The 27999-nt window shown below is 38.2% G+C and overlaps 1 protein-coding gene across 2 annotated transcripts; it reads right to left on the bottom strand.

Moving 5' to 3' along the window:
* Position 1: 1 nt before the first annotated feature.
* LOC110064696 (uncharacterized) lies at positions 2-27999 on the bottom strand. 2 transcript variants are annotated; one of them, XM_089291884.1, is made up of 30 exons: positions 27647-27999; positions 27476-27545; positions 27193-27306; positions 23258-23585; positions 22774-22843; positions 19860-19932; positions 19408-19475; positions 18975-19075; positions 17917-18048; positions 17660-17757; positions 17227-17295; positions 16590-16709; positions 15865-15984; positions 14496-14547; positions 12789-12923; positions 12089-12171; positions 11644-11655; positions 10731-10810; positions 9712-9747; positions 9567-9620; positions 9066-9119; positions 8347-8409; positions 6414-8156; positions 5124-5447; positions 4253-4301; positions 4088-4159; positions 3798-3989; positions 2603-2692; positions 2095-2178; positions 2-1553 (listed from the first exon to the last, which is right to left on the bottom strand). In XM_089291884.1, exons 1-30 carry the CDS (start codon positions 27691-27693, stop codon positions 1398-1400), a joined length of 4689 nt encoding a protein of 1562 aa, XP_089148010.1. In that variant the 5' UTR covers positions 27694-27999; the 3' UTR covers positions 2-1397. The 2 variants fall into 2 exon arrangements, with proteins under 2 accessions (XP_089148010.1, XP_089148011.1); XM_089291885.1 differs by lacking the exon at positions 11644-11655 and having other exon boundaries at positions 27647-27998.

The following is a 27999-nucleotide window of genomic DNA, read 5'->3' as shown; positions in this document are numbered from 1 at the left end:
GACCACTGGCAAAAAATTTATTTTATATTTTAGAGATAGCATCCATAAAGTATCCACGTTATAAATCGAGGAGAAATATAATGGATATTTTGCATCTTGTATTAATACAGACACGTCATTATCTACAAAGTTTCTCTATACAGCCGTACGTAAAAGATATTTAATCTACACTTGAAAATTGACCACCTACTACCTACTATCCTTTTAATATTACACAATTTTTATTTTTATATTCATACACTGCATTATGAATTCCACGATTTTTTTCCACAATTCGGTTATCAAGTGAGTACTGGAAGCCAATAACTTAAATAAGCAAAATATTCGAAGTCAACTTGGAATTCACATAAATAGAATTTCAAAATTCCATCGATACCAGTAAAAAATTTATGAAAGTAATTACTGCTAATGAAAAGTTTCTTTTCATTTTGCACGCTCAAACAATTGACACCATAAAAACTACCACTTCTAACCTTCCTGGGGAAAGAATAAGTACACCGTTACCTATTTAACTTGCGTGACAAAGTTAAACATGTCACACACCACTGTGTTGTGATACGTTTGCGTTACGTCAGTAGACCATCGTATTACAAAATGTACAAAGAATTGTTACATCCTTACTCTTTACTACCAAAACTAGTAAGCAAGAGTTTCTCCTTCACAAGAAAAACCTCTTCGCAAAGGAAAAGGTTCTACCTGTAAACTGCACCAAAAGGAAAATATATACATCTATAAATCACAAAAACAGAATAAACTGTTAGCTGCATTAACCAGAAGGCATAAATAAATTTATAGATCTACATTACTGGTAAAGATCTCATGGAAAAATTAATCCATCGGAAATTCTCGATAATTCCAACCATTTGTATTTTTTGTATTCTTCTGCGCCAGAGTTTATATTATAAACGCGAATCCATTCTTTCTCAAGCAGGTAAAACTTTGTTTCAAGCAAATCTTCGAGGAAGAATCCGGAAATTTACGATCTATTATCGACCAATCACAGCAAGAAAGACCAATCTGAACGTTTTGATGTCAGCTGGTCGTTACCAGGACCCACAGCGGTCGAACACACTGCGCGGGCGAAGTTTCCGGCAAATTTGCCGCGTGCGAGAGTCTCAATTTTCTGAACTCCTCGACCTTCTGGTCAAAAGACATTACCGTCAATAAAAAACACATTAAACTTTTTACGCCGCAGATATATAGGAAATTAAACAAATCTTATTTACGTATTTTATCGGCTCGTAACGTTGTTTACTACTGCGCGAACTCTTAAAAATACCAAAGCAAAGAAAACAGGAAATGACGTGAGCTTTATGCGTTTGACCGCAGTAAACATCCTGTATAATTACAACGGCTCGACCACTCCTCTATAGCTACCCAGAGGACTACCCAGAGGACTACCCAGAGTAGTGTTTGGTTTGCTCAAAGATGCCTTGTTTGAAAAATGGCGCGAAGTCACACAGGTCCCGTTTAGTGAGAGGCCGACCGGTCATCGATGATATGGGACAATCTGGAATTTTAGAGCACAGTCCAATGAATGACTGAAGGTACGTCTGGGAAGATAAAACAAAATTGGTGTTGAGTTGATAGATTAAAAATGATAGCTCCATACGTTTTACTATGCTGTATTTTATTTTAATAAATAACAAATCAAAAGATCATTAAGGCAATTTGAGCGGGGCTCAAAAAACCATACTGGTAATTAAAGAACCTTAAAATATTTAACATTTATAAAATCTAACTATTCAGGGAAACCCCTGTTATTTTCTCAAAGAAACATTAATTTCTCTCAGTTTTTGTTTTTTACAGTACTGTATAAAGCTTCTTTGACAAACAAAACGATTAACTCAAAAAATCTCTAAAGCTCTATGAGCAAGTTTTTAGCAGCCTACTAGAATGTATTATTATAGAGCGGCTTTCAATTGAGTGTCGAAAGCAATCAGGCAATTACTTTGGTTTTGGTTTTGGTTTTACTACGGTTTGAGATTGGCTGAGTAGTCTAATTGAGAAGTAATTCGTTTGGTTTTGCTGTTACGTCACTCAGTTGAAAACCGTTCTAATTGACTCTAAAGTAAATACGAATTCATATCAGACCTCAAGTTGCGCTCTCCGGGCTCTCACAAACTCTTCTGCCCTGTTACCGAAAAAACGGCGGTTAGGAAAGTCCAAGCTACCAACCTGGAAAACAACGAATGGAAAACTAAGTAAGTCACAAGGAGAAACAAACCAAACCAGTTAAAACAGCAGAAGAAACTTTCACTGTAAACATTAATCTGTAAAACTAGGCCCTGTTTGGTTTAACCGTGTAGCAAAAGATTTTTCATCAGTACTATTATGGTAATCTTGTCGGGAAAACTAACAGAGTGTCAACCTCGTTCCCAGGTTCGTTCATCTTCCTGCCCTCTCTCTCACTCCCGGAAGGGGGGAAGATGACAGAACTGTGTTTAGCATTCTCTGAGAAAGTACTCAAACGTTTCTATTTTTATCTCCAAATTCTCCACGCCAGTAAAAACTAGAGCGAGGTCTCCGTCACCCTGTTAAGCTGAAAAAAACCCTGGATAGGTTATGAAAATTGAAGAAGAAGCAATTTTATCAGCATTACCTCGTAGTAATTCTTTCTCATTGTCTTGTGCAGCTCTCGGAACTTGCGATATCTGCGGTATACTGACCAGGAATCTGCACCAACAGTGCTCTAAAATGGAACAGAAACATCATACACCAACGCTCAATACAAACTTATTAATCACTTAGAAGCAATTTGACGTTTTAACATAGTTCTTTATTTAGTCTAGTAGCCCACTTCCTAATTGTTAAGGCCTCGTCTAACAAGAACAAGGCTTGACGATACTTCAAGTTCTCGCTCCCGTTTAAACGCAAACCCTGAACCACTTTAATCAACTCTTATGCACCCTTACTGAATTCAAACCTGCTTAAATTTTTTTACGTGGAAGAAACGTTTCAAACGTCTGACGCGCTGAACTATCCCTGCAAGAAGCGACCCTCAAAGAAGCGATAAAATTTACGAGTAGTTAGCAAACCCTTCGAAGGTACTGACATCAAACGCAACTTACTTGTTACAGATACAACAAGCTGTATATGTACCAAAACTGATCTGGTATTTCTTTAACATTTTTACAGACAATATGTTAGTCTGTGTTGATGTAGTACGAATTTTTTTCATCACGTTTTATCCTTTTCATTCGTATATATAAAACAGATAATTGAGATTTACTGGCCCATGTAGGCCTCATTAGCTACCTAACCTGTAATCAAATATCAGGCGTTTTCATTTTTCCTCTCACACCGCTGCGAAAAATAACAATGTCTGATCGCTGAATAATACGTTCCCTAACGTAGCGACTCCCGAAAGATAACACTATCAGGAATTAGTATCACCCAACTAGTGGACTAATACAAATCCTGCATTTTGATTGGCTACGCTACTAGAGGACTATTAGTAATAGTCCTCGAGTAGCGAAATTGGCGCAATCGAGCGTGACGCTTTCTGTCGTTTTATTCCCAAATAAATATTTCTTCAACTTACATTTTCTAACTTTATTATTGCCTTTTCTGTCCGACTAGTTGGGTGATACTAAAACAATTAGACCCTTCGCCCTCAAGGACCACGGGTCAATAGCCCATTCGGCTTCGCCTCATGGGCTATTGACCCGTAGCCCTTGCGGACAACGGGTCTAATTGTTAAGTAGCAATGAAAAGGCCGCTCAATGGGAAAATGAACGGGTCGTTACTTTAGGAACTTACAGCAGTTCAAGACAGGCTGCCATCAACGCACTCACCTTCACCTCGAACACGTGATACGAATCTCGACCCAGGCCTCGTAAGATGTACCGCGGGATGCACACTTGGATTTGGTTTCGTTTGTGAGAACTCACGGACGCAAGGAACCGGTTCACAGGGGTGGGGGGTGGGGTGATGACGGGCGGGGTCACTGAATCGGTCAGGCTTAAATTACTTCCATAGAATTCACTCTGAAGGAAAACAATAACACAATCAATGATGTTATCAACACTTGTGATTTAATACACCATAAACAAAATATTTCAAGTGATTTTTTTTCTTGTGGTACCTCGTCATCTCGACACATGTAGTTCATGACTTCTCCGTCTGCAAGTTCGTCTTCACTGTGACCGTTAGGAACCTAAAGATCGAACAAGATTATGATCACATCACAAAGTCACAAGTTTCTAATGTCCCAACAACAAAAATTGTCGAAAAATACAACACTCCTTACCACAAAAGAGTTATACGTTGACAGCTTCTCTTGAAGTAAAACCACTTCCCTGTTGAAAAACAAGATGATATTTCATACAACAAATGCAATTGCTTGATCTCAATGGAACGAGTTGGCACTGCGAATTTTCATGGTAGTCGAAAAACTATTGCAAGCATAAATTCGCTTATTAGCAAGCATTGCCACCCACTAAAATGCATAAAACCTTAGTTAAGACACAAACTTAAGAATAATTTACAATAGTAAAAGAAAAGAAAGAAAAAATTGCTCTCAAAAGGAAGTCTCGAGGTTAGCCTATGTAGAAGACTCCCTAAAAAAAAGTAGAAAAATGTTAAAATAAATAAATAAATAAATAAATAAATAAATAAATAAATAAATAAATAAATAAATAAATAAATAAATGAAGATTTGTGTGCAATCTAAACAGAAGGCAGGCACTATGCATTGCAGGTTCAATCAGAAAGTGATCTAACCCCCTTGAAACCTTGCCAAAATGTCTCTTCACTTTATTGAAGGCGATCACAACAGGATCACAACAGAATCACAACAATGTTAGTCAGGGTTTCGAAATAGGGCAGCATCCGCTTCCTCTTCAGATTCCACTGTGACCCCCACTCCCCTCTCCCTCATGCTTAGTTTTGTTTTGACCGCACCTCTGACGTGATGAGCATTTACGTTTAACCAATCAGTATTGAGCGCAACGAGCCTCTAATTGAACTTCAATGCATAGTTTTCAGTCAATTTTGTTTATTTTTATTTTCAGTTATTGGGGTCTGTTGTTGAAGTATTGGACTGAGATTTGGTTGAAAGCTATTTTTTAGAAAAGAATCTCCACTTGGACGCGGACAGCAAGTGAAATGTTTATTTTTACCTTTCCGTTTCGTCAAGTCTTTCCCGCAACTCATCAATTTCATGCTGCGCTTTCTCTTTTAAATCCTCTATTTCCATTTCTTTTTCCCGAATAATTCCTTCAATCTCCTCCAGCTTTTCTCTCTCTAACACTTGACGTTCCTTGTCCAACTCGACCTTTTCCCTGTGGATCAGTGATTCAAGCTCTTCTTTCTGTCTTTCCAGATCTTGTTTTTCCTTGTCTAATTTTGTCAGTATTTCTGCTTTTTCCAGTCTCATCTCCTCGACCTCACGACTCTTGTGTTCCTCCACTTCTTTTAGCTTGACTTCCATTTCTGCTTTGATTCTAAAGAGAGATAAAAATTCGTGAGGGAGGCAACTCTTTAGGCTGTTGTTCGATCGCAAATTGACAGCTACGATGCCAAAAAATAAGCCCTTATCGTTTCAAGCTGTTCTGTTTTTGACAGCTTATGAGCGTTAATATAGGATAAAAAAATTCCTGACGTACTATCAAAAGCGGGAACTAACTTTACTTTTCATACCGAAATTGCTAAAATAGGATGTCCCTAAAAATAGTAACTTATGGAAGTTGACGTCACTACAAACGACGTGACGAGAACGTAGACATCACGTGACTCAAATCAGTAGAAGTCTCTACGGATATCCATTTGCACATCCCCCTTGGGTAATTGGACTTGCACGTGATCAGATCGTGCGCCTTCAAGACGAGGCAATGTACGAACTTCTTAACCTCGCATCTACCAAAATGACGTTGAATGAAAATCGGAAATAAAATGCTAATAACGATTCCCCTCCATCAAAGGAAAAGAGTGCGCTTGTTTCTGCTCAACCCTTGATTTTTCCCAAAATAAAGCTTACTTCTTGGGGCAGTCCTTAAATCGCTTTTTCAGCAGTTCTGTTGAGACTGAAGTTTCCTCGCACAACTGTAAAATTCTGAAAGCAAAGACTCCCTGAAAGTAGCGAGCCCTAAAAAGGCTGCTAATTCCGAAAGTAACGAACGTCGTTACGTTCGGAATTTTATGATTCTTTACTGGGAAAACGTCCGCAATAATCATTTTAACACCTAAAAAGAAAACACCTGAGGAGGAAAGACATATTTTCATGCCCTTCAGTTACTAGCAAACCTTGACAACTCCTATATTCATTGAGCTTACCACAATCCTTGTAGTACCATTACAAACCTAACAATTCTACCTGGATACTGGTAAACACATTCAAAGATGCTCGAATTCCTTGGAAACGCTCAAAAATAACATTCACAAATTTGACCACTGGCTTAACTTGTACTCACCTTTGTTTCTCGTGAGCTAGTATCAAGCTGACGGTCGTCGGAGATGCGATCTCTCGTTCCGTAAGACTTCGGGAAAGCGTCGCCTCCTCTTCGATATCTCTCAAACTCTCTTCCATGGCTTCCCGAGTGGTTCGTTCCTCCTCTCTCTCATGCGCAAACCGACCTTGCATCTCGCGCAGATCTGCCTCGGCTTTCTCTTGTGCTTTTTCTGTTTCCTCCAGCACAAAACTCAGATTCTTCCTCAAGTTGAAAAGCTTTTCAGATTCCGCAGTCAGCTCCTCCTGCTTTTCAGAAACTTTCACCTTTCCTTCCACGTCGATTTCCTTCAAAGAGATTCTGTGCTCTCTCAAAAGATACATGTCGTCCTGTTTATTTTGCGATACAAGCTCTCCTTCTAAAACCTTTGAAAAGCGCAAAAGTCCGTCTTCTACTTTTGTAGAGAATTTACTCTGCCGTTGTTCCAGATCTGACAAGTTTCTTTTTGTTTCGATTAACAACATCTTCGCTTGGTTGTAATGTTCTTGTGCTTGCTTAAATTCCAATTCCTCAGTTTCAAGGTTTTGAGTCTTGAAGTCCTCTAAACTGTCTAAATTCAATCTTTCTAATTCAATCGCTTCTCTTTCTCTCTGTTTTCCCTCGTTAAAAACCGCCATTTCTCCTTCCATATCCTTCTCAAAATTCTCTGTCGCCTTTTGCTCATCTTCCTCGAGAGAAGCAAGTCTAGTTTTTTCTATTGTTACGATCGCAGACGTACGCTCTATGTCTTTTTCGATATGCGATCTTTCTTCTTCGGCGCATTTTTCAAGTCTTTGTGTCAGCTCATTAAGTTCTTTTACTTTCGAGTTCACTACCTCTCTCGTTTTCTCCATTTCATCTCGTTGTTGTTCGGCTTTCTGTTGGTAATCTCGTTTGTTTTGAGCAATATCATCCTCGGCTGTTCTTATCCTTATACTTAGTTTTTCTTCCATATCTCTTAGCCTCTGTTTCGCTTCTTCAATTTTTGCATTCTCCTCTTTTGTCCTCATTTCGAGCGTGTTCTGTTTTTCCGCTAAGTTGTCAGCGGCCATGTCCATGACAGCCTCGTAGCCATGTATTCGATCTTCGAGGTAAGTTCTTTCCTTTTCCAACACTTCTTTCTCTTCCAAAAACTCCAGCTCTAAAACTTCGCGACGTTTGCGAATGTCGTTGTTAGCAATATCAAGCGCTGCTTCTCTTCCAGTTCTTAACTGCTCCAGGTTGTTTTCTTGGCGTCGAATTTCTTCCAGCGCTCTGGATTTCTCCAGCTCAAATTCTTCCATTTCCAACATGGCTTCCCGCCTGGACTCTTCAAGTGCGTTGTAATTTTGTTCATATTCTCGTTGTTTTTGTTGTAATTCATCCCTTTGTAACTGTACTTTTTGAGATTCTGCTTTCCATTTCTGTTGCAACTCTTCGCGCTCCTTCATTACTTGTAATTTGGTTTTGTCTCTTTCCTCTTCTAAGTCCATTATAGTTTTCATGTTCTCGTTGAAACGCAGTAGTTCTTCTTCTTTCTGTTGTCTTATTCCTTTCTTCAAATCTGACAATTCCTTATCCGCTTTTCGATTCATTTTCTCGATGTCGTCTCGCAACTTATCGACCTGTTCTCGCTGCACTTTTAATTCTTTCTCCCGTGTTTCAATTTCCTTAGTTAGCTCAGCTTCTACTGTTGCCCTCTCTAGTTCCGCTTGTGTGTGTTTCTGGTTTAATTCTTCGACTTTACTCCTGAAAAAAAAAAAAACAAAAAAAAAAAAAAACACGAAGACGCTTAGTGGAACCAGAGGCCAATTCATACTAGCGACGAATAAACTGTATGGACCAGCTTAGGTAAGCTATTGTAGTTCGTCTGGTAATGCTTCTCAGCATATCAACGGACTAAATTTAGAAACAGAGTTTTTACAGTCTCTGCACAAACCTTGCTTCTTCCACACTCTGTACTTCCATGGCATGAAGCCTCCTTTGGCGTTCCAACTCAGCTCTGAAAATATGGGGAAAAAAATACCCGTGTCAGTAATTTTATAGCTAGCCCAAATAGAAGCCCGAGTAGTCATCAACGACTTATTTTCGTTGTAAGGTGATACCTGCTTCAGTTCAATTGCTCCTTACAGCCAGAGCTCATCCTGGTTTCTGTAGCGTGAAGTGACCAGGAGTATTTCTACTCCCCCTTGGATGGGTCGTTAGTCCATCGCAGGGTTCCCCCCCCCCCCCCCCCCCCCAGCATTAAATTCCACGGTACCCATTTATAGGCCTGGGTGGAGAGAGGCACTGTGAGAGTAAAGTGCCTTGCCCAAGAACACAACACAATGTCCCTTGGGAGCGGTCGCGAACTCGGACCGCTTGATTCGGAGTCCAGCTCGCTAACCATGAGGCCACCGCGCCTCTCACATTTCTCATTAAAAATAGCATGAACTCCAACGAGCTTGTTGTTGATATCACTCTTCGTTGCAAAGAACATACAAAGTCAAGTAGAGTTCAACCCCTCGCTCTCCATTGAACGTTCGACTTTTCCACTTTTCCACTCTCGAAGAGAACGCATTACAGCTAAAGGGTATTGTATGATGACAAATAGATATTGTTTTTCTCCATAGTGCGCTAAAATTCTGTCCATTTAAAAAGCTCAAAACGACTTCTTACCTCGTTTCATTGAGTCGCTTGGATTCTTCCTGTATCTGTGATGCAAAGTCCGCTCTAAGAGAAAGAGACACCATTAAATTCCATGGTACCCATTTATACAGCTGGGTGGAGAGAGGCTCTGTGAGAGTAAAGTGTTTTGTCCAAGAACACAACACAATGTCCCCGGCCAGGGCTCGAATCCGGGCCGCTCGATCCGGAGACGAGTGCACTAATCATCAGGCCACCGCGCCTCCACAGCTTCAAGAAAACGTCGACAAGAAATAAGAGTTATAATGAAACAACGCTGGATTATCAGTGGTTTTCTATTAAAGACGTAAAATCATAAAGCAAGGGAAACCAATGAACAAGGCAACAGCAAAAGAATAGTTCGAGGTAAGTTGGGTTATTTAGTAAAGGTAGATTCCCGTACAATGTTGATGCTGTTGTTGTTGTAATGTGACGCCAGCAAAAATGATTCCTGTATCGCTTGACTTGTCGAAATTTATAATTTTCATATCTTACCTTGCCTCTTCAATTCTCAAAGCTTCCAGTTGCTTCTGTTTCTCTAGTTCATTTCTACAAGACCATGCAAAAGGAAATGCAAATGTTTAAATATACCAGTCATTATGTCAACAAGTGCATAAACGTTACGATAACTTCCTCTTACCTTGCCTCCTCAAGTTGCCGACTCAGTGACTCTTCGCTAAATAGGTACGAAAAAATAAAATAAATATCAATCAATAAATACAAAGAAAAAGGAGAGAAATAGTCACTAAATCAAACAGAACTCTGCCACTTGAGAATTGATAAGTGGCAGGAAAAAGGAGGGAAAAAGATATGCTTGTTTTTTTTGCAGACATCTGCTTGAGGAACTTGAAAGACAATTGATTGCACGAATAGAGAGGTATGTGTCCACGTATGTTGATTTTACGTGACCGTGTGTTGTGCCAAGAAAACTGAGAGCTGTTCTATGGTGCAGTGCAGTGAAAGTACAGTGCAAAGAATGCATGTGGCAGTTGAACTAACAGTCTTGCCCAAAGTCCTGATGGCAACAACCTGAAACAAGGGACATTGGGTTGATCTAAAATATCCTTTTATGTGCGACACCGACAGACAAGTACCATCACAAAAGACAACAAAGTTACTTTTCTTCTGTAGAATCTTTTGAGAAATATAGAAACTCTTCTGCATGCCGAGCGTTGAGAATTACGAAACTTAAGGTATGAACAGACTCAAAGTCTCCAAAAGGCTGGAATGTTTCATTCAAGTCAACGATCGTCATTGATCTAATGAATCAAGTAACGTTAGAAAATTATGATCAAGAAATATTCCCTGGTTTTAGCTTGTCAAATACCTTTTCAAACCTCTTGTTATAGTGTCTAATTATCATAAAAGTTCTAACGCGAGCGAAGCTTCATAAAAAATCTACTAGAAAAATTTGCCGGATATGCTTCGAAATCAACTTTCTCTGTTCTATAACATACTTAATTGTCATTAATTGTTGTAGTGTTTTAGATAGCCATGAAAACCACAAAAGAATAAAGAAAAAGATAATGTTATCATGGATCTCCAAAAATATTGTAATCTAGTCCGTTCAACAATGGATGAAATAAATAGCTGACATAAATAGTTGCAGATGAAGCTGACCGCAACGAAACCTGGGTCCTAGTACCCAGGACTACTCACTCTGTGCCTCGTCTGAAAACCAGGTCAGTTTCACTGCGGAACTTAGTGGACCAGGCAAGTGACGATGTACCCAGTGAATTCTGTTAATCAAACAACAGAAATGATGTAATCAGAATAATGATATTCCCAAGAGCCACTAATTCATACTCAAAATATTCACAGGCAAAAGATCTACAGTACAGAAAAGCTCAGTTAGGCATTTTCTTACTACGAAATTTTTAACAAGTTTAGCATAGTCTCTTTGTCAAACTTTGTCACAAAGGACAATTAGATTTAGTGGCCGGTCAGTGGATAAGTAGGTCTCCACTGTAATTATAAGGAAACAAATCTTCACACTTGGTTAGAAAACAAATCAAATCTTACTAAAGTGGTTTGATTGTGTATTGTTGTATATTAAGGTTCTACATAAGTAATTTATTATAATATAATATCTTAGAAAGAGGGAGAAGGAACAGAAGGAGGAGGAAAAATGAGGGAGGAGAGAAAAAGTAACAGGAGGGAGGAGGAAGGAAAGGGGGGGGGAAGAGGTTGAGGACTAGTAGGCAGAAGAAGAGGAGGAGAAAAAGAAGGAGGAAGCAGGACGACAGAGGGAGGAAAGGAGGAATGGTAGGCAGAGGAAGAGAAGAAGGAGGAAAGAGGAAGGAAAACAAAGGTGGAGGGATGAAAAGGAGGAAGAAGAAAGAAAGGAGGAAGAGGAGGAAGAGGTGGAGAGGTTAAAAGGGGGGGGGGAGAGGAGTTTACATGAAGGAGGAAGGAGTAGGGAGGAAAAGAAGGAGCATAAGAATAGGAAGAGGAGGTGGCAGCAGGAGGAGGAGGGAAGTAGGAGAAGGAGGGTGGAAAAGAAGGGAGAAGGAGGGAAGGAGGAGGGAGGAAAAGGATCTCAAGGAGGAACCTGTGTCAATTAGCAACTTACCCCACACTCTTCCTGTAAACAGTTGATGTTGCCATTGATAACAAATCGTCAGTTAGGGAACAAGACAAGCAGATTACAAGTTAGAGTGATTAGCAAACTAACACAACATAATGCAGGTGGGTGGGGCTTTGGGGGCTGGCCAGCTGAGGAATGCAACCTCTGTCTGCATCAGAGGATGAAGAATATGCTAAACTACAACAACTGAATGGTCAAAGTTAGAATTCAAAGCGACTTGCTGCGTGTTACAGATTAGTGCATTACCAGTTATGACAGGCATGTTAAAATAAATATAAAACTGAAATAACAGGAAAAAAATTGAAAGACCCTTAACATAAAAACAACAATTGTCTAACTATTCCTGATCCATTTTAAGAATGGATGGTATAAAAGAAGTTCAGATCTGCATATATTCTTAACATAATTAACACATTTTAACACTGCTCACCTTTCTCTTCTCTCTTAACTCTGCTGCTTCTCTTGGATGGTTAAAGCGGAAGACGTTTGTTGTTCCCAGAAGAATCACATCACCTACAAAAATAATTCAAAACAAAATGTAACTTAACTAGACTATTTTAAAACGTGGGTTCAAAAGTTCAGGTAATGTGTGGCATTTGTTCAAACAGGTGCATGAAAAGTTCACATAAAATCCAGATGTTTTGCCTTCTCTGTTCAATTCGCATAAAACTAAAGTAAAAGACATACAGGCAAGTTACATTGTCAAAAAGCAAAATCGAGACTGCAGAAGACGCGGTTTTGCGAGGGTGCCATGTGCTTTGCACTGGTCTCATGCTGCACCAATGGAAGCTCTCAAAACCAACAGTTCTATAGTCTACTATGCAAAATCCGCTTAACTCCTACTGAACAGCGATTGCAGAAAGACTCACTAATGACTCTAAGCCAATTTCACTCAAAGTGAATCCTCTTGCGCAGCTTTTATAGATTTCTGAAATATTCTGCTATTCTGTATCAGTTGTATCAAAGATAATAATATTTATTGATTTTGTTCCTTGCCCACACTGGGAATCTGTAGGAAGAATGGATTCCTCAAATCCTAACCTCAAAAAAGCATGCTAATATACTTTCGGCCCTCTTCTATAATGACAGTCAATGCCTTTGTTAATTGTTCATAGATTGAATGCTCTCACCTTGAAAAAGTCTTGTTGGTTTGGAAATGGCATTGCCATTTACAGCACATGTGGACTCTAAAGGGTTCAAGATCACGTGTCCTTTATTGTGCTCAAATATACAGTGATTCTGTTCTGTGTCAGGTCCACTGATCACTAAAACACAATTTACACAGAAAAGTTATTACTAACAATAATAGTCTTTAACTGTTCTTTCTGAAAAAAAGAAAAGGATTTGATCGGCTGTGAAGATCAAAATTACAATGTTCAATACTCAGGGTTCAATGCCATTGTTATAAAGAGTGACTTCCGTTCATATTGAGGATGTTGTCTCAATCTTTTGCAAGAATGGTGCTTGTGCATTGGGGGGGCTGATGTACAACACCATACATAATAAATAGCAATGTTATGTAAGCAATGTAAGAGGGTATGTAAAAACTAAATATATATTTATAATACTGGCCCGGGCTGTTCGAAAGGTGGATAACGCTATTCACCAACTAAATCACTATCCAACACATAGGGTGGTTTGTTTTGTTAACACTTATCCACTGACTAGTGATTTATCTGGTGGACTGCATTATCCAGGTTTTGAACAAGTGGGGCCAGATCTATAAATTTGTCTGGCTACCAAAAATATTGTTATCAATCAAAATGAATACCTCTCAACATCAATGACATCACTTACAACATTCTCAACAAAATTCTTCAAAAATAGCGCAAATGGGTTCAGTTCAGTTGGGGTTTATATTCCTATGCTATTAATAGGTATTTTTACTATTTTGGGCGTGACTGCAATCAATATTGCTGGCAAACTATTCTGCATTTAATTTCGTCACTACAAAGTTGTAAATAAGCTGTCAAATGTCAACTTCAGATAGACTTGATATATTAAGACAGAAGACATTTATTTTCAAGAAATTTATGCATTTTAATTTCTTGTAGTGATTCAAAATTCTTCACTTTGTCAGGATATACAGCTAATTTTAGAAGCTACATTTACATGTAAGTAAGAGAGAAGCTGCAAATTTTTATTTTCAAAATGTTAATTCTCCAGACTGACTGCTAGAGGTTTGTTCTGAGAATTTGTTAGCAAATCAAAACAATATTGTGTAGCTTACAATTGTCTTTACTCCCATCACACATCTGCTTAAAAATATACTATATTTATTGTTACTATTATTATATTAAAAAGATTAAAATCAAGATTAAATGTCGGGCAAAGTCTGTATTGAACTGACATTGGCAGAAGATATTCTAGATGGACATAAATTTGTTTATTAAGGGAATTAGGAATTACTTGCATTATAAGACTTAGCTGGCATAAATTGCTGTATAATAGCCATGTAGAACATTTCACTAGCAGCAATTAAGTTGACTTTGTGAAACTCTTTGATTTGGTGATTGGTAAGAGACCTATAAGTTAAATCACAATTGGCATTGCTTGAAGTTTGAATTATGAATTTAACATCTTTGAATAATCCTCTCGGGGTTTACAACGGAATGTCTGTTAATTAATTCACTTGTAAGAGTTTAAAACTGATCACAGAAAACGACAGAGATTTGTAACATGTCACTTGTCCACGCTACATGCACACTTTACTGTCCAATAACTTTACCATCAAGAACAATGAAGTCTGAAATTCCAAGAAGGAGTAAATTGAAATGTGTTCAGATATCCTGATTTACATTGTAATATTGCAACAAAATCACAAAAATAAACAGTACCAATGTCTTGTTTCTTTGAGTTTTCAGCAAGTCCAACTGTTGTAAATCCCTCCTACAAACAAACAAGTGCAAGGAAATCAGCTATGCCAGACCTCAAATTATAGAATTCATTTCAAAACGTCTCACACTGTATGATTATGCAACACGTTTGAACTGCGTGTCAAGACCTTATTGTAACAAGGAACAAATTCTTTATATTCTTTTGGATCCATCCAAGCATGAAATGCAAATCAACCCTAACAACTACTCAAACTCAGCATCTCTAAATCAAACGTTTCCCTCAGAATATTCAACAAAACGTGTGCTCATAATCCCTTTGTAACATCTACTTAATCTTTCATGTATTTAGGGAATTTACAAGCCTTAAACAGGCTTTGTACAGAGGATATAAACACTGAAGACTAAGGAATGCATAAATTAACACATGCAAAGTATTCAAACATACCATCCCATTGTTTGGAGACAAAAACTTTTGTACACTATATTAATTATGTTAAAAGGCTAAAACGTTTGTAAAATACATACCCTGTTAGCAGAGGTTTCTTTCCAGAAAGAAACCACTGCTAGCAGGGTATAAAAAACACTAATGTAAAACCTCTTTTAAAACTTATGTTCAACTGCATGCTCTCGATGAAACATGACAACCTTCATGACAAGTTGCAATCAAACTTGTAAGAACTCTGACACAATTTTTTCAAGACTGGTTCAAATGACAAACCCTTAGCTAATTAGGTGTCTCTTCTCAACTTATATCAAAAAAAACCTCAAATAGAATCATCAGTTACAACAGTAAGTCCTGAATGAATACAAAGCACATGCATACAGCCACCTTGAAACTTTATAGTAACAATAATAGACTACCAGTACACCTCCAAGATGAGAAAATCTCAATCACAAAAATAGCAGTTTTAGACAATGGTTTTCCCCCACCTCAGAAGATTAAACTCAGGGGGTAACCATTAAAATTTTACCCCCACTCACAGCCCCCTGTAGATGTATAACGGGAAAGGATTTGTACGCTGTTATGTAATGTCTTTAAAGCAAAATATTAATGGTGAATTGATCGGCAAGATTAATTTGCAAATGGAACCAAATGGATTTATTTTATGGACCACTTTGCCTTATATGTGTGCTCAAAAGGGGATCCATACCCATCCATGGAATGGCTTTTAATTTGCACTCCTTTCTGCATCCCTCTAAAAGTTCCAGTTTTATAACCATGAAAGCCCTTCCCACCTCCCCCCTCCAATTCCTTTAGAATTTCCAATGACCTTCCTTGGGTTGAGTATTGAGTACACATATCTTGTAGAACTGCACTGCAAATAAGAAAAAAGCAACCAGGGATTAAAAACTCTGCTAATTGAACTACCTTGAGATGATAGACCACTATGCCTGTGCTCAGGAGGTCATCATCCACCAAAACTAGATGAGGAAGCACAGAGTCCATCTTGATTCCAGCACCTTCTTGTTGAAGTTTCATTTCCCTTTCCTAGAAAAAAAAGAAAATCAACCAATGTCTTAACACTTTCTTTGTAGCTGGGTATAGCCAAGTCAGCTATAACCATCTCATTATCCAACAAGTGCGAGTGGAATAACTGTTTTATTTAAAACGACCCCAAAATATGGAGAACTAAACTAAAAAAAAAAAGAAAAGAAAAACAGCCCCCCCCCCCCAAAAAAAAAAAACAAGCATACGCTTACCATATTTGTAGAGCACGGTATAATGGGTCACAACCCATGATTGCTAAAGCCAATGAAAACCCTTGAATTGCGTTATCCAATGATCCCACTTTTAATGTTGTTTATTATCAAAAAATTGATCATTGGATAATGCAATTTCATTGGGTTAGCCATCATGGCATATGAGCCATTATATCATACTCTACAAATAAGGTAAAACATAAACATGTGCAGTTTTTTGGGGCAATGTTATTTTTATTTTATTTTAATTTGTTTTCTATATCTTAGGGCCGTTTTTTTTAAAACTCATTATTCCAACTGTGCTTGTTGGATGTGAGATGATTACAGCCTCGTTGGCTATCTAACATCTTATATCCAACACAATCGCTTGTGGAATAATTGTTAATTATTTACTTCTAATATTTTTTGAGTCTCTCTCCATCTGTCCTTCCAGCGGTCAGTCAGTTCTGTCACACGTGCTTCATTTTCAGACAGTTTCTTAGCAGCAGCTACTTCAGCTTCTCCTAACATTTCCTGAAGAAACAAAGTAGTATAAAACAGATATAAATAGATGACTTATTTTTAATGACATTATGAGTCACTTGTTCATAATGAGTCTGGCCCACCAGAGCAGTGTGTCCTACATGTACAAGGTTATGGTCTAAGAAAAATTACAAGGAGTTTAAAGTTTCCCAACCATGAGATCCTGGGTGCCCAGCACTTAAGCTTATATGAAAAATGCAAGTTTTTCCAGTCGTCCAAAGGCAAAAGTTAGTTGACTGTGGCACCCGGGCACTTCTAAAGCACAGCCCTGGTATACATAAATTATAGTTGAACATGCACTCTCTTAAATCTGATTTTAATTCAAACTCCCCATACAGAATATGCCAGTATTGACCCAAAACTGTGCTTTGATATTATTTTTTTCAAACAAGGTTGTTGAATCACACATTTAAAAAGAGACTCGTACAACTCATACTCGAACAACATGAGCAATTAATTCCAAATTAGTTTATTTGCCAATGATAACTACTGACAGTAATTTTCTTACTGGGCTGATCATATTCTTCAGTCTGTCTATTTCTGCACGCAGTTCTCTGATGAGCTTCACATTGGTATCCTAAAGTTGCAAAGGAAAACAAACAATATTAACAGAAAGAATCATCACGGGTCCAGATTTCTTATCGCAATCATATCACGCAATAATTTATTAAGTCCATGATCAACTCTGACTGGGTTATTAGGCTAAGGCATGACTGATTTCGGTACATCAAAATGACTAGGGGATTCCCCTTAAGGTACTACAGCCAATCATCACAGGCAAAACTCAGCTTCGTTTGTATTCTTGCCAGTATCCATTGATATACCTCTGACCAGTCTTCCACAAGGGTGATCAGGGCTCAAATCCAGCCCTCAGTGGACTACACATAAAAGCTCACTGTGCCTTTCTAACGTAAAGCTTGTTTATAGACGAAGTACCTCACCTCATTGATTGTGGGTTTGTTGATGATGTTCTTTGCACGGTTTGCATACCGCAGAGTACTCAGGGTCTCAGCGTAATTTACATCTGCTGGAGAGATGGCTGAAAGAAAATAGCTGAATTTAATGTATATAAGAATCCACTGCCTGTCTGATTCACAGGCTTAATTTACTCAGCTTATAGAATGTACTACAAAAAATGCAATAAAATATTTGAGATCCTGATCTTAAATATAATAAATAGTAACCAAACATTTCTTACTAGCAATCATAATGGTCTTTGAATTTCCTCCAAGACTGTCCTTTAGAAGCCAGGTTAGAACCGAGTCTCTGTATGGGATGAACTTGTGATGATGATGATGATGAGCTGAACTCTGACCTGTTGAGGCATCAGCTGAAAAAAATACAAGATGAGGCCTATCAATACTATCATTATATCTGTCTACCCAGAATCATTAAAATCACAAGGAAGAAACAGGGGGGTGGAGGCAAGGGAAAGTGGGAAGAAGATAGCAGGTAAGAGGCCGTAGGCAAGGGACGGGTAGTACAGACAAGCAGGCAGGAGGCAGGAGTAAAAGCAGAGCTTGACACTAACTTTTTACACCACTTTCTACTTTAGAAAGTAGATTTCAAATTTTACTTTCCACCTCAAAATTTGTTTTCCATAATGGACTGCAGCTTCCTAGCTGCTTACTCATTTCTTCACAGGGTCCTTCACAATACACATCTGTCAGAAGCAGGGGGAGGAATCCAAAATGGCAGATATGATTACACCATACCAAACGTATTTATCATACCCAGACCTACTTGGTTGGCCGCTCTCTCGATGCTCCAATATGACGGATTGGTAAATGCTAGAATGGTGTAAATTGGTCCTTTTGAAGATGAAAAATCATTGTCGGATGGTTATTTTTATCATTTGATCATTTTTTATGCACACATTTAGAGTAAAAGTTACTTCCAAGCATAGCCCAAAATTTACTTCCCAGCAAGTATTTTTGTTCATTTTCAAATTTTTCACTTTCCAAGAGATAAATTTACTTTCCAGTGGAAAGCAGGCAAGTGTTAGTGTCGAGCCCTACAGGAGGTAGGAGGCAGAGGAAAGGGGATAGGAGGCAGGAGGCAGGAGGCAGGAGGCAGGAGGCAGGAGGCAGGAGGCAGGAGGATCAAGGCGGCATGGTCAGTTTGTTAGGGCACTGGACTTGAAATGAGGTTCAAGTTCTGCCCTGACCACTGCCTGCATTTGTTTCATGGAAGACTTGAATGAGTTCATGTATTTAATATTCATATATTTTATAATTTGTTTATTATGGTAACTACCTAATGCTGAAATGACAGTCCCTAAAGTGACCAGAGACTTGTTGATGTTTGCTCCTTCCTTCAGTCTCTCACCAGTCAGCCCTGTGGCATCAGCCCGTTCACTGTGCAGAGACAAACACACGATTCATCAGCAATTCATGGGTTATTCTGTGCCTCATGATGCTCTTGTTCAATATGTTTTCTATAACATCCCTCAGCAATAAAAGAGATTAGAGATGCTTCCCTTTTTGCTCAAACTTCTCTTCTACAACCGTGTCTCCACTCAATGATTTGAAGCAATTACCAGGTAATAGTATTGACAGGCGAAAAAGCACATAATCGCACATTACCAAAAGACAAGAAATTTATGATTATCATACTATTTAACATAAATAAAGTCAGTGTATTAACTAAACCCAACTGCCAGAAATTGAAAACTACAATAAACACATACCTTCCAGCTAAATCCACCAGATTTATTTTACTGACAGTCTCACAAGGCATATCATGATCAAACTTAGCCTGCAAAGACGAATAAATACGTTAATACATAAATAAGACATTGACAACTTTCAGAAAAGAAATTGCTTCAGTCATTAGGTACATTTTAGCGATTTGCCTGGTAGATGCTGTGCTCCATCCTGTTAACTAATGGTGTGTGACCATACAAAGAGATATGTGTTGTATGTTACACGCACCCAACTTTCCTGGCCGATGGCTAATCATGTTGCTGATGAGGCATGTGCATGAAAGACAGTGTATTCTGGAGCGCTTGATTATATGTTTGCTCCAAGATTAAGCAACAGGAATCCTTTAAGACACGACCTTGTTATGGACTACAAGTAGAAATATCTACTGCACTATCTTCTACAGGAAATTTAAACATTTAAAATATTGAATACTAACCTGAGTGAAATTGATGGTAAATATTGCATGAGATCGGCTACTGGTATCGTTCATGCCAGTGCTGGCTGTCACCCTTGATAGGAAATAAGATTTATATAAATCAAAGATTAAGTAATGTAAATTAAATTTTCCTTTATCAATTATTTTTTCTGACTTATACCAATTTATTCTGACTAATTCAATCCTGCACACTCATCAGATGCGAATGGTACATTTAAGAAATAGAGCACTTTTTCTGTGTTTACATAGCCTCATCAAAACACGAGGGAGGTTAGGAGATTTGGAGACAGTTATGCAAATCCAAGATGCAGTCGAGAGTTTGCATAACTTTTGAGAATTCTCCCAATCTCCCTTGTGTTTAGATGAGGCTATGTAAACACAGAAAAAATACTCAATTGCTTTAAATTTATAAAATATTTCTCAAAAATATGCATAAAATGCCGCAACTGTATTTATGTACTCTCATCGAAACATACCTATCAATCACTGAGCATGCATAGTATCTCAGTTATTTTAAAAGATTCAATATAATGTGAGTAAACATTGTACAGTTGCATCTTTCAAATCTCACCCTAAAACATGTAGCTTGTGTAGCAAGCGTTTCCGCAGGGTTTGGGAGCAAAGCAGGCAGCAAAGAAAGACTGTGGAACGGGATTTTCGGTGTTTTGCCTGAGTGGAAAAAGGGGTGAGAGCCAAAAAAAGAAAGATGGGGGTGGGGGAGGCGAAGGAAGGAAACGCTTGCAGACAAACCCCTGCATTTTGAAAACCCCGTTCGCTGGCGAACAGGGCTCGTGATTGGCTGGGCTAGTCGAACATTATTGACATGTGTCGATCAAAGGCCTTAAACTTCTGAGAGTCAGAGCATGATTGCAAAAAGGTTTACAGCAGTTAACAATCACATACGACCTTCTGCGCAAAAGCCTCTAGACAAAACCTAAGTTTAGGTGGCCGTCAATCATTTCCACCTTCTTGCAGACTGTATGCAAAATTTACAAAAAAAAAAGACTTTGCAGTAGTCCACTTGTAAAAATTATCATTTTACTCTCAGTATGCACGGCTAGCTCACTAAATACATTGGCATTAAATATTCCTTGAAATTTATATCTGAAGACGGGCAGGTTGCAATCCGGTTTCTCAACAGTCATTCGCATACATGAATGACCCCGAGAGCAAGCAAATCTACATGCAAACAAATTATTTCTGCACATGTTTGTCTTGGGGCTACAGACTGAACAAGCCTTAAACGTCTTATAAACCTTATAATTTTGTAAGGTAATAAGTTATAAGTTTTATAGGATTAAGTATTGTTCAGTCCGTAGCCCCAAGAAAAATTTGTGCAGAAATAATTTGTTGTCGATTTGCTTGCTCTCAGGGTTATTCGTGCATGCAAATGGCCATTGAAAAACCTGACAAATGTCTTCATTTATAGATTTCAGGGACTATTTAATGCCAATGTATTTAGTGAGCTAGCTGTACATACTGAAAGTAAAATGATGATTTTTATGAGTGGACCGCTGCAATGTTTCACTTTTTCAGGTAAATTTTGCATACAGTTGGCAAGGAGATGGAGATGATTGACGTCCACCAAAACTTAAATTTTGTCAAGACGTTTTTGCACTGAAGGTCTCATGTGAGAGAAATCCTGTAGTGCAATGCCAATGCCATGGTGTTTCGAAGCCTGCACATTTTTGCAGGAGCAAGTGCAACACAATTTGCAGCTGTACGTTCCTTTAATTTTAACATCACTTCTTGAATGCCACATGTGCCAAGGACAAGATAATAAACCACGGGACAGAAAATTTGCACTACTGTGTGGGAAAACCCAGTGATTTCGTTTGGCTTGTTACATAGCAACATGTTTTTGCAGGTACTCTGACATTTCATTAGAAGCATTTTTGTTGACAGCATTTAGAACCTCTGGGTACAATTCTGAATGATTTGTTATAGTGTTAGTTGCGGCTTGCCAGTTTTTGTCACATATTTTCCTTACCAACCATTTATCTTCTTGTTGCGGGTAATTCTTATGAGGACATTTCCAGAGTTGGTTTTATAGACAAGGCCGCCTAGTGGACGATTATCTACATTCAGATACTGGTCAATATTATCGTTATTTTCCTTTCAGATGTTTGCCTCTCTTGCCCAAATTCCAAAGTTTTCCTAGAAGACTTTCCGTTGTTTGTTTTTGTCACAGGCAATAACACTCGAACCGATTTGCGCATCTGATGTTTCCAGCAAATGCTTCTTTACTGGAGTTGACTTTGTAGGAGTTGACTTGCTAATTATACCTTGTATCGATTCCTGGAGGAATGAATACAGTGATCCAAGATTTTGAATCTTGCGAGCACAAGGATTACAAATACGACTTGAATACTCACATTTTAACTTTCTGGTAGATTTGTGTTTCACCCTTGCAGTCCTTCCTTTTAGACTGATTGAGTAGCGATAAAGCTTGATTATAAATTACAAAATTTAACTTCGAAATAGAAAGCCTGCGTTGGTTGCTCCGATTCATCGGGACACCGTACGCTCGTTGTTTCAGACATATTTTGACAAGTTAAAGTTTGTTTTCATTCAAAGTTCACTTCTGCTACGGAAGGCCGAAGATTTTATTGGTTAATTTATGACAACACGAAATCTCAGTGTGCGTACTCAGGCATGAAAGGTCAAGTGGGAAGTTTTCAACATCTTGGGGTTTGTCTGCAAGCGTTTCCTTCCTTCCTTCCCCTCCCCCTCCCCTCCCTTTTACTCGCTCCATTTTTCACGCTGTAGTTATTTGCTCCTGAACCACACAGAAACACTTGCTATGCAGGCTATAAAACATGTGTCACCATAAAATGCTACAGGCTCAAACAGTGGATCTCAAACTTGACAGAAAGCCCTTCTGGCCAATCTTTTTTTCTGTCTTATTCCATACCTGTGTGTGTTTCCCTGTTCCATTAAATGTTCTATTGCTGCATAGTCTGAGACAAGATGCCTTGTAAGATCTGAAGCACAAAATATCAAATAGAAACATTTCTTAAATATCATAAAATAGTTTGATTTAATAATTTCAATCTGATGATTGAGGACTTTTAGTCAGGAAAGCCATAACACAGTAATTCTCACGATGTCAGTGTCATGGTGCAAAAAAGGATGCCTATTCAAGGCTGTGGTCTAAGAAGAATTACAAGGAGCCCAAAGATTCCTAACCATGAAATTTTGGGTGTCCCGCACTTAAGCTTATAAGCAAAAAGTACATTTTTCCAGTTGCCCAAAGGTAAAAGTTAGTGACGCCCGCCTCTAAATATCATTGCGAGCCTGAGAAGGCATAAGTGCAAGAAGAGAGACACCATTCTCTTTATTCAGTTCCATTAACAGAGGAATATCTTCATAACAACATTTGAAATAAAATCACTTACCTTGTACATAGGGGCCTTCCTTGGGGTGTTCCCTGACCTTGAGTGAATGCACAGGCCTTCCCTTCACAGGTGGCCTTAGGAGGTCCCTCACACGTTCATTATAGATCTCAAGAAAGCTGACTTCAGTTCTGTATGAAGGTCCGTTGTCGTCACTGTTACGCATGCCAGTGAATAAGCCTTCGCATATACGTGGTATAAGCCCTTGGTTATCAGGAGACCCCATCATGCTGTAGGTTTTGCCTGAACCAGTCTGTCCATAAGCAAAGATACAGGCATTGTAGCCTTCAAATGCAGCCTTGAGGACGTCTGTACCAAGGTCTTTGAACACCTGGGATAGGGATAAAAACATAACTCTCATTATTATACAAATAATTCATAGTAGGTAAATGCTAGTTATGCAATGCTTTTGAGGGGTATACTATAGAATATCCCAAATGAAAGTGTTGTATAACTATTTTGATTATAAATGTACCATGCCATGTGGAAAGTATAGTGGACAACACAATCGATGCAGCACACAATGGAAAGGTTGAGTGTAATACCGTTGAGTACATATACGGGCCTATTTGCTGCTAGCTACCATAAAATCAACTGTGCTTGCTGTAATATTACTATTTTTCTCTTTTCATTTTGTTTAGTTTTTCCTATGTATATTGTGTTGGTAAATTAATAAATAATAATAATAATAATAATAATAATAATAATATAATAATAAATAAAATAAACTGAAGCGTCTTGGAGTATTTCTACTCTCCCTGGACAGGATGCTAGTTCGTGGCAGGGTCAAGGCAGAATTATACTACCTGGTACCATTTGTATGCATGCATGGATGTTGGAAAGAATAAATGAACAAGGACCCCTTGATTCAGAGTCCAGTGCACCAACCATCAGGCTACCTGGCATTTTTGGTATGGGTTATACTTTGGTTTGTGGCATAGTACATGTCATAATTGGTTCAACCATTCACAGAGTGCCTAAAATGTCAATAAATCATAATTTGGAGTCACACCTGGTTTCTATATTATAAAATTTAATTTGCACAATATTGTAAATGGGAATATAAAATTGTTAAAATTTAAACACATCTTAAAAATCAAAGGAGACCTGTGGTCAAACTCGTGGATTAAGTAATCTAGAGATGAAACATGTTGACGAACTTGTAATTATTGGTGTATTTTTAAAGGCTGTTAAAACAAGCGGGGTTCGTACCACGCAAGGTCACACTTATATCAGAAAGCGTAGGCTTTTTTCGTTGGCTTTCGTTGCAGACATACTACAGAATAGCTAGGGTGGCAAAATTGCAGCTGAACATGAAGTGGTAAAGGCTAAGGGTTCTTGGGTCACACAGGACACTCCTGCCAAAAAAAATTAATAGACTACTCCCTCCCGCCCCCCCCAACACACATACACCCAGATCTTGATGTTGATGTTTGTCTGCCTGCTGGGAAAATTTGCATGTATTCAAGTTGTACGAGCTTACAGACCTTTTTCATTGCATTTCACTCAAGGCTATGGGTAAGGTTTCTTATGAGACAGCACTTCTTTTCCAATGTGGAACTGCTTGTCTCTATATATATTGCACGTAAAATACATCAAAATAAGTAGCCTCTTTTGCAAGCATTTTCAGTGTTGATCCAAAACATCTGTCCACCCATAAACACGTGCTCCTATGAGCTCACATGGTGTTTCCTTCCCTTTGTTATCTTTTCAATCAGGAAGCAAAAGTGTAAACACAAGACAGGGTAAAAATCATTTTAGCTTATCAAAATCAAGTATTTGGGAATTTTTGTCCAAGTCTATGTGCATTTCACATTCCACTCAGAGTTCAGATCAATATACTAAAATAAAAAAGACAAGTATAGAGAACACAACTTTAATCTAAACTTAACTCGATGTCGGTTGAACGTGGACTACTCAACATGAAAAAACGTAAGTACTATAAACTGCAAAGCTCTGAACGAAGGTCCAGCTTGGTTGAAAGTTGGATCTCTCAGGAGATCTAATCAGCCAAACTTGAAAAGTAAAACGATAGTAAGTCAAAGACTACTGTGAGGCTGACACAAGGTCTATTCAAAACAATATTTCGGCTGGCCTCAGGTTTAGATGTTACTAATTATAAAAATGAAATTACAATATTATATAATGGTGCCGATGTTTGTCCTGGTTTTGTTCATTGAGAAGTGTTCTTTTCGCTCATATAAGTTCATTAAGGTCCTCGAGTAAGACACATTCTCATCAAAGCTTACCACATTAGTTGGTCACTTTCCAGCAAACAAATGCTCATCTCCTGGTCAGTTTGAACGCCTGGACGAGTCAAATGCTCATGAAATTCAACGCTCAAGTTGGCCGTAGTACTAATTCGAACATTCGAAGTCAACTCCACTTCAATTTAGCGAAACACCTAACATTAATGGTCGTATAAAAGCTACAAATTCATCAATTCGGAATGGCATGATGCATCCTTTGAGTAGTAACCGCGCAAACATGATAGCGAGGCTCGCGCTGACTGCACGGTTACTATTCCAATATGGCGTCGGGCTCGGTTACTATTCCAACATGGCGTCGGCAGTGTCTACACCTGAGTGAGTGAGTGAGTGAGTGAGTGAGTGACACACTTGCATATCGGAGTCCCCGCAAGAAACACGTTTCTACGCTTCGCGTATCCACAAGTTTAAAAACTAATGCTAAACTGCTTCTATGAGTAAGGTTTGCAGTGTGAATTGAGCCTTGCTCTCCTTAGCCTTTAGTCAAGTTAAAATTATTTGAATGGATATAAATTATGAATAATCATTAACAATTATGATGATCAAGATGATCCAATACTACAAATATTAAATTAATGAAAAATTTATCTTCATAGTACAAAAAGTTATCTTAATAATACAAAATAAAAATGTACCACATTCTTGGGCAGATAGACCCAAAAACAATTTTCAATGTGTTCCCATTTTATATAAGTTGGAGCATCTGTGCTCTTTTGGAATTTATCTTTTGCCAAAACATACCATTAGATTTATATTAATTATTCAATTTCAAGACAAGACTCAAATAAAACTAAATTTATAATAAATTATCATTTAATTATTGATGGAATTTTGATTGATAACATGACTTTTAATTTAGTGGATACAATTTATCCTGGTCTTTTCATAGGGATAATTTTTACTAAAATTACTTGTCATTGACTGCTTTGAAAAGAAACACACAAAACATACGGAATCCCATAAGTACATCCTGTGGCTTCACATAATTACTGCAAAATGACCCAGCTGTTTGGAGGCAAATTTTACAACAGCAATATATGCATTATTAACTTGCTCTTATCTGTTGTCATGCAGTATAGAATTTCATTGAGAAAAGTCTCACCCTTTGTTTTTATTTCAATGCATATTTTTATTTTAAAAACTCACGAGTCATAAAGACAGTGATTTCTACTACAATTGTCTTTATCACATTATTGTGTTTTCTATTGAAAATGGGACAAAAAAAGAGACTAATTCATTTTTGTTTTCACGGATAAATTATTTTGAATTGCAAATTACCAAACTCCGAAAAAAAAACAACAAAATCACAGGTATTTCTTAAATCGAAAATACAACGACATCAACCGGAAATTTAGCACTTAAGTTTCCATGACCTTGGCCAGACCTGAGACAAACTCAAAGTGACCAATTTGTATGATAAAAATGTTTTGTCTGAACGAGAATCGAAAATTGCTTGTTAATCCAAGTGCACCATTTCCTTGAAGCGTGATATCGTTTACTGAGTGCGCGTTTGGATTAAGCTGGTGGCTTGGAAATTGACATGTTTGAACCATCAATCTGGTCAAAATTTACAAGAACGTACTCAAATATCAGTGTGTAAACGAATACGCATGCGATCACACATTCGATTCAGGAATAAGACGATGTAAAGCAATATTATGTAAATCTCACCCGCTCTTGTGAAGCGTAGTGCCGACTCCTCTCTTCCACAGACCAGTAGGAAAAATCGAACGAAAAATCCTTCACACGATTGCGTCTTTCTCCTTCGCCAGTCAATGAACTAGCCTGCAATTCAAATACCGAGTGGACTTCAGCCGGTGTAGTAAGCTTACGTATAACAAGCCAGCACTTTCATGTTTTCACACTCGCAGACTCCACATGATACCAGTTTCAGTACGTTACAACATGCCTTAAGTTTAACAACAAAAGAATATTTGTGATTTTACATGTGTACCTTGATGTTTACAATCCTAGTTTTCTTGCCTTCCATCTCGATTATTGCCTGGGCTCCCATGACTTTTTCCCTGAGTGTTCAAACGTCGTGACATGAAAATAACGCCAACAGACCAAAGAGAAGGAACTCACAAAAACAAACTTCACAATGTCAAAATAAATCACACAGTACCTTTGGTTGAAGGGTCTCACTCTCACAGCCACCTTCACAGAAGCCATTGTATTCTTCAACAATTCTAGAACGAACCGAAAATACTGCTGCCTTCAAACAGGTTTGAGCGACAATGCGACTGACTACTCTAAAGACTTTGCACAGGGCAAACTGTAAAGGTAGCCAGAAGTTAGAGATCTTTGCGGTCGGAGAAAGCTCGAAAAGCGTACAAATTTTAGGCCATCCATTTCACTGTAATGTAACATAGTCTCTTGACGCGACTAAGCCATTCATTGCCGCAGACAATTCGTAAATGCAAAACTGAAATGATCCGAAATGCTCGGAAGAACGATTTGAATAAAATCACCGTGTCG

This window comes from Orbicella faveolata, unplaced genomic scaffold, assembly GCF_042242905.1.
Source record: "Orbicella faveolata isolate gen_17 unplaced genomic scaffold, um_ofav_v1 contig_24, whole genome shotgun sequence".
In the NCBI taxonomy this organism is placed as follows: domain Eukaryota; kingdom Metazoa; phylum Cnidaria; class Anthozoa; order Scleractinia; family Merulinidae; genus Orbicella; species Orbicella faveolata.
This window is presented reverse-complemented; position numbering and strand designations above follow the sequence as displayed.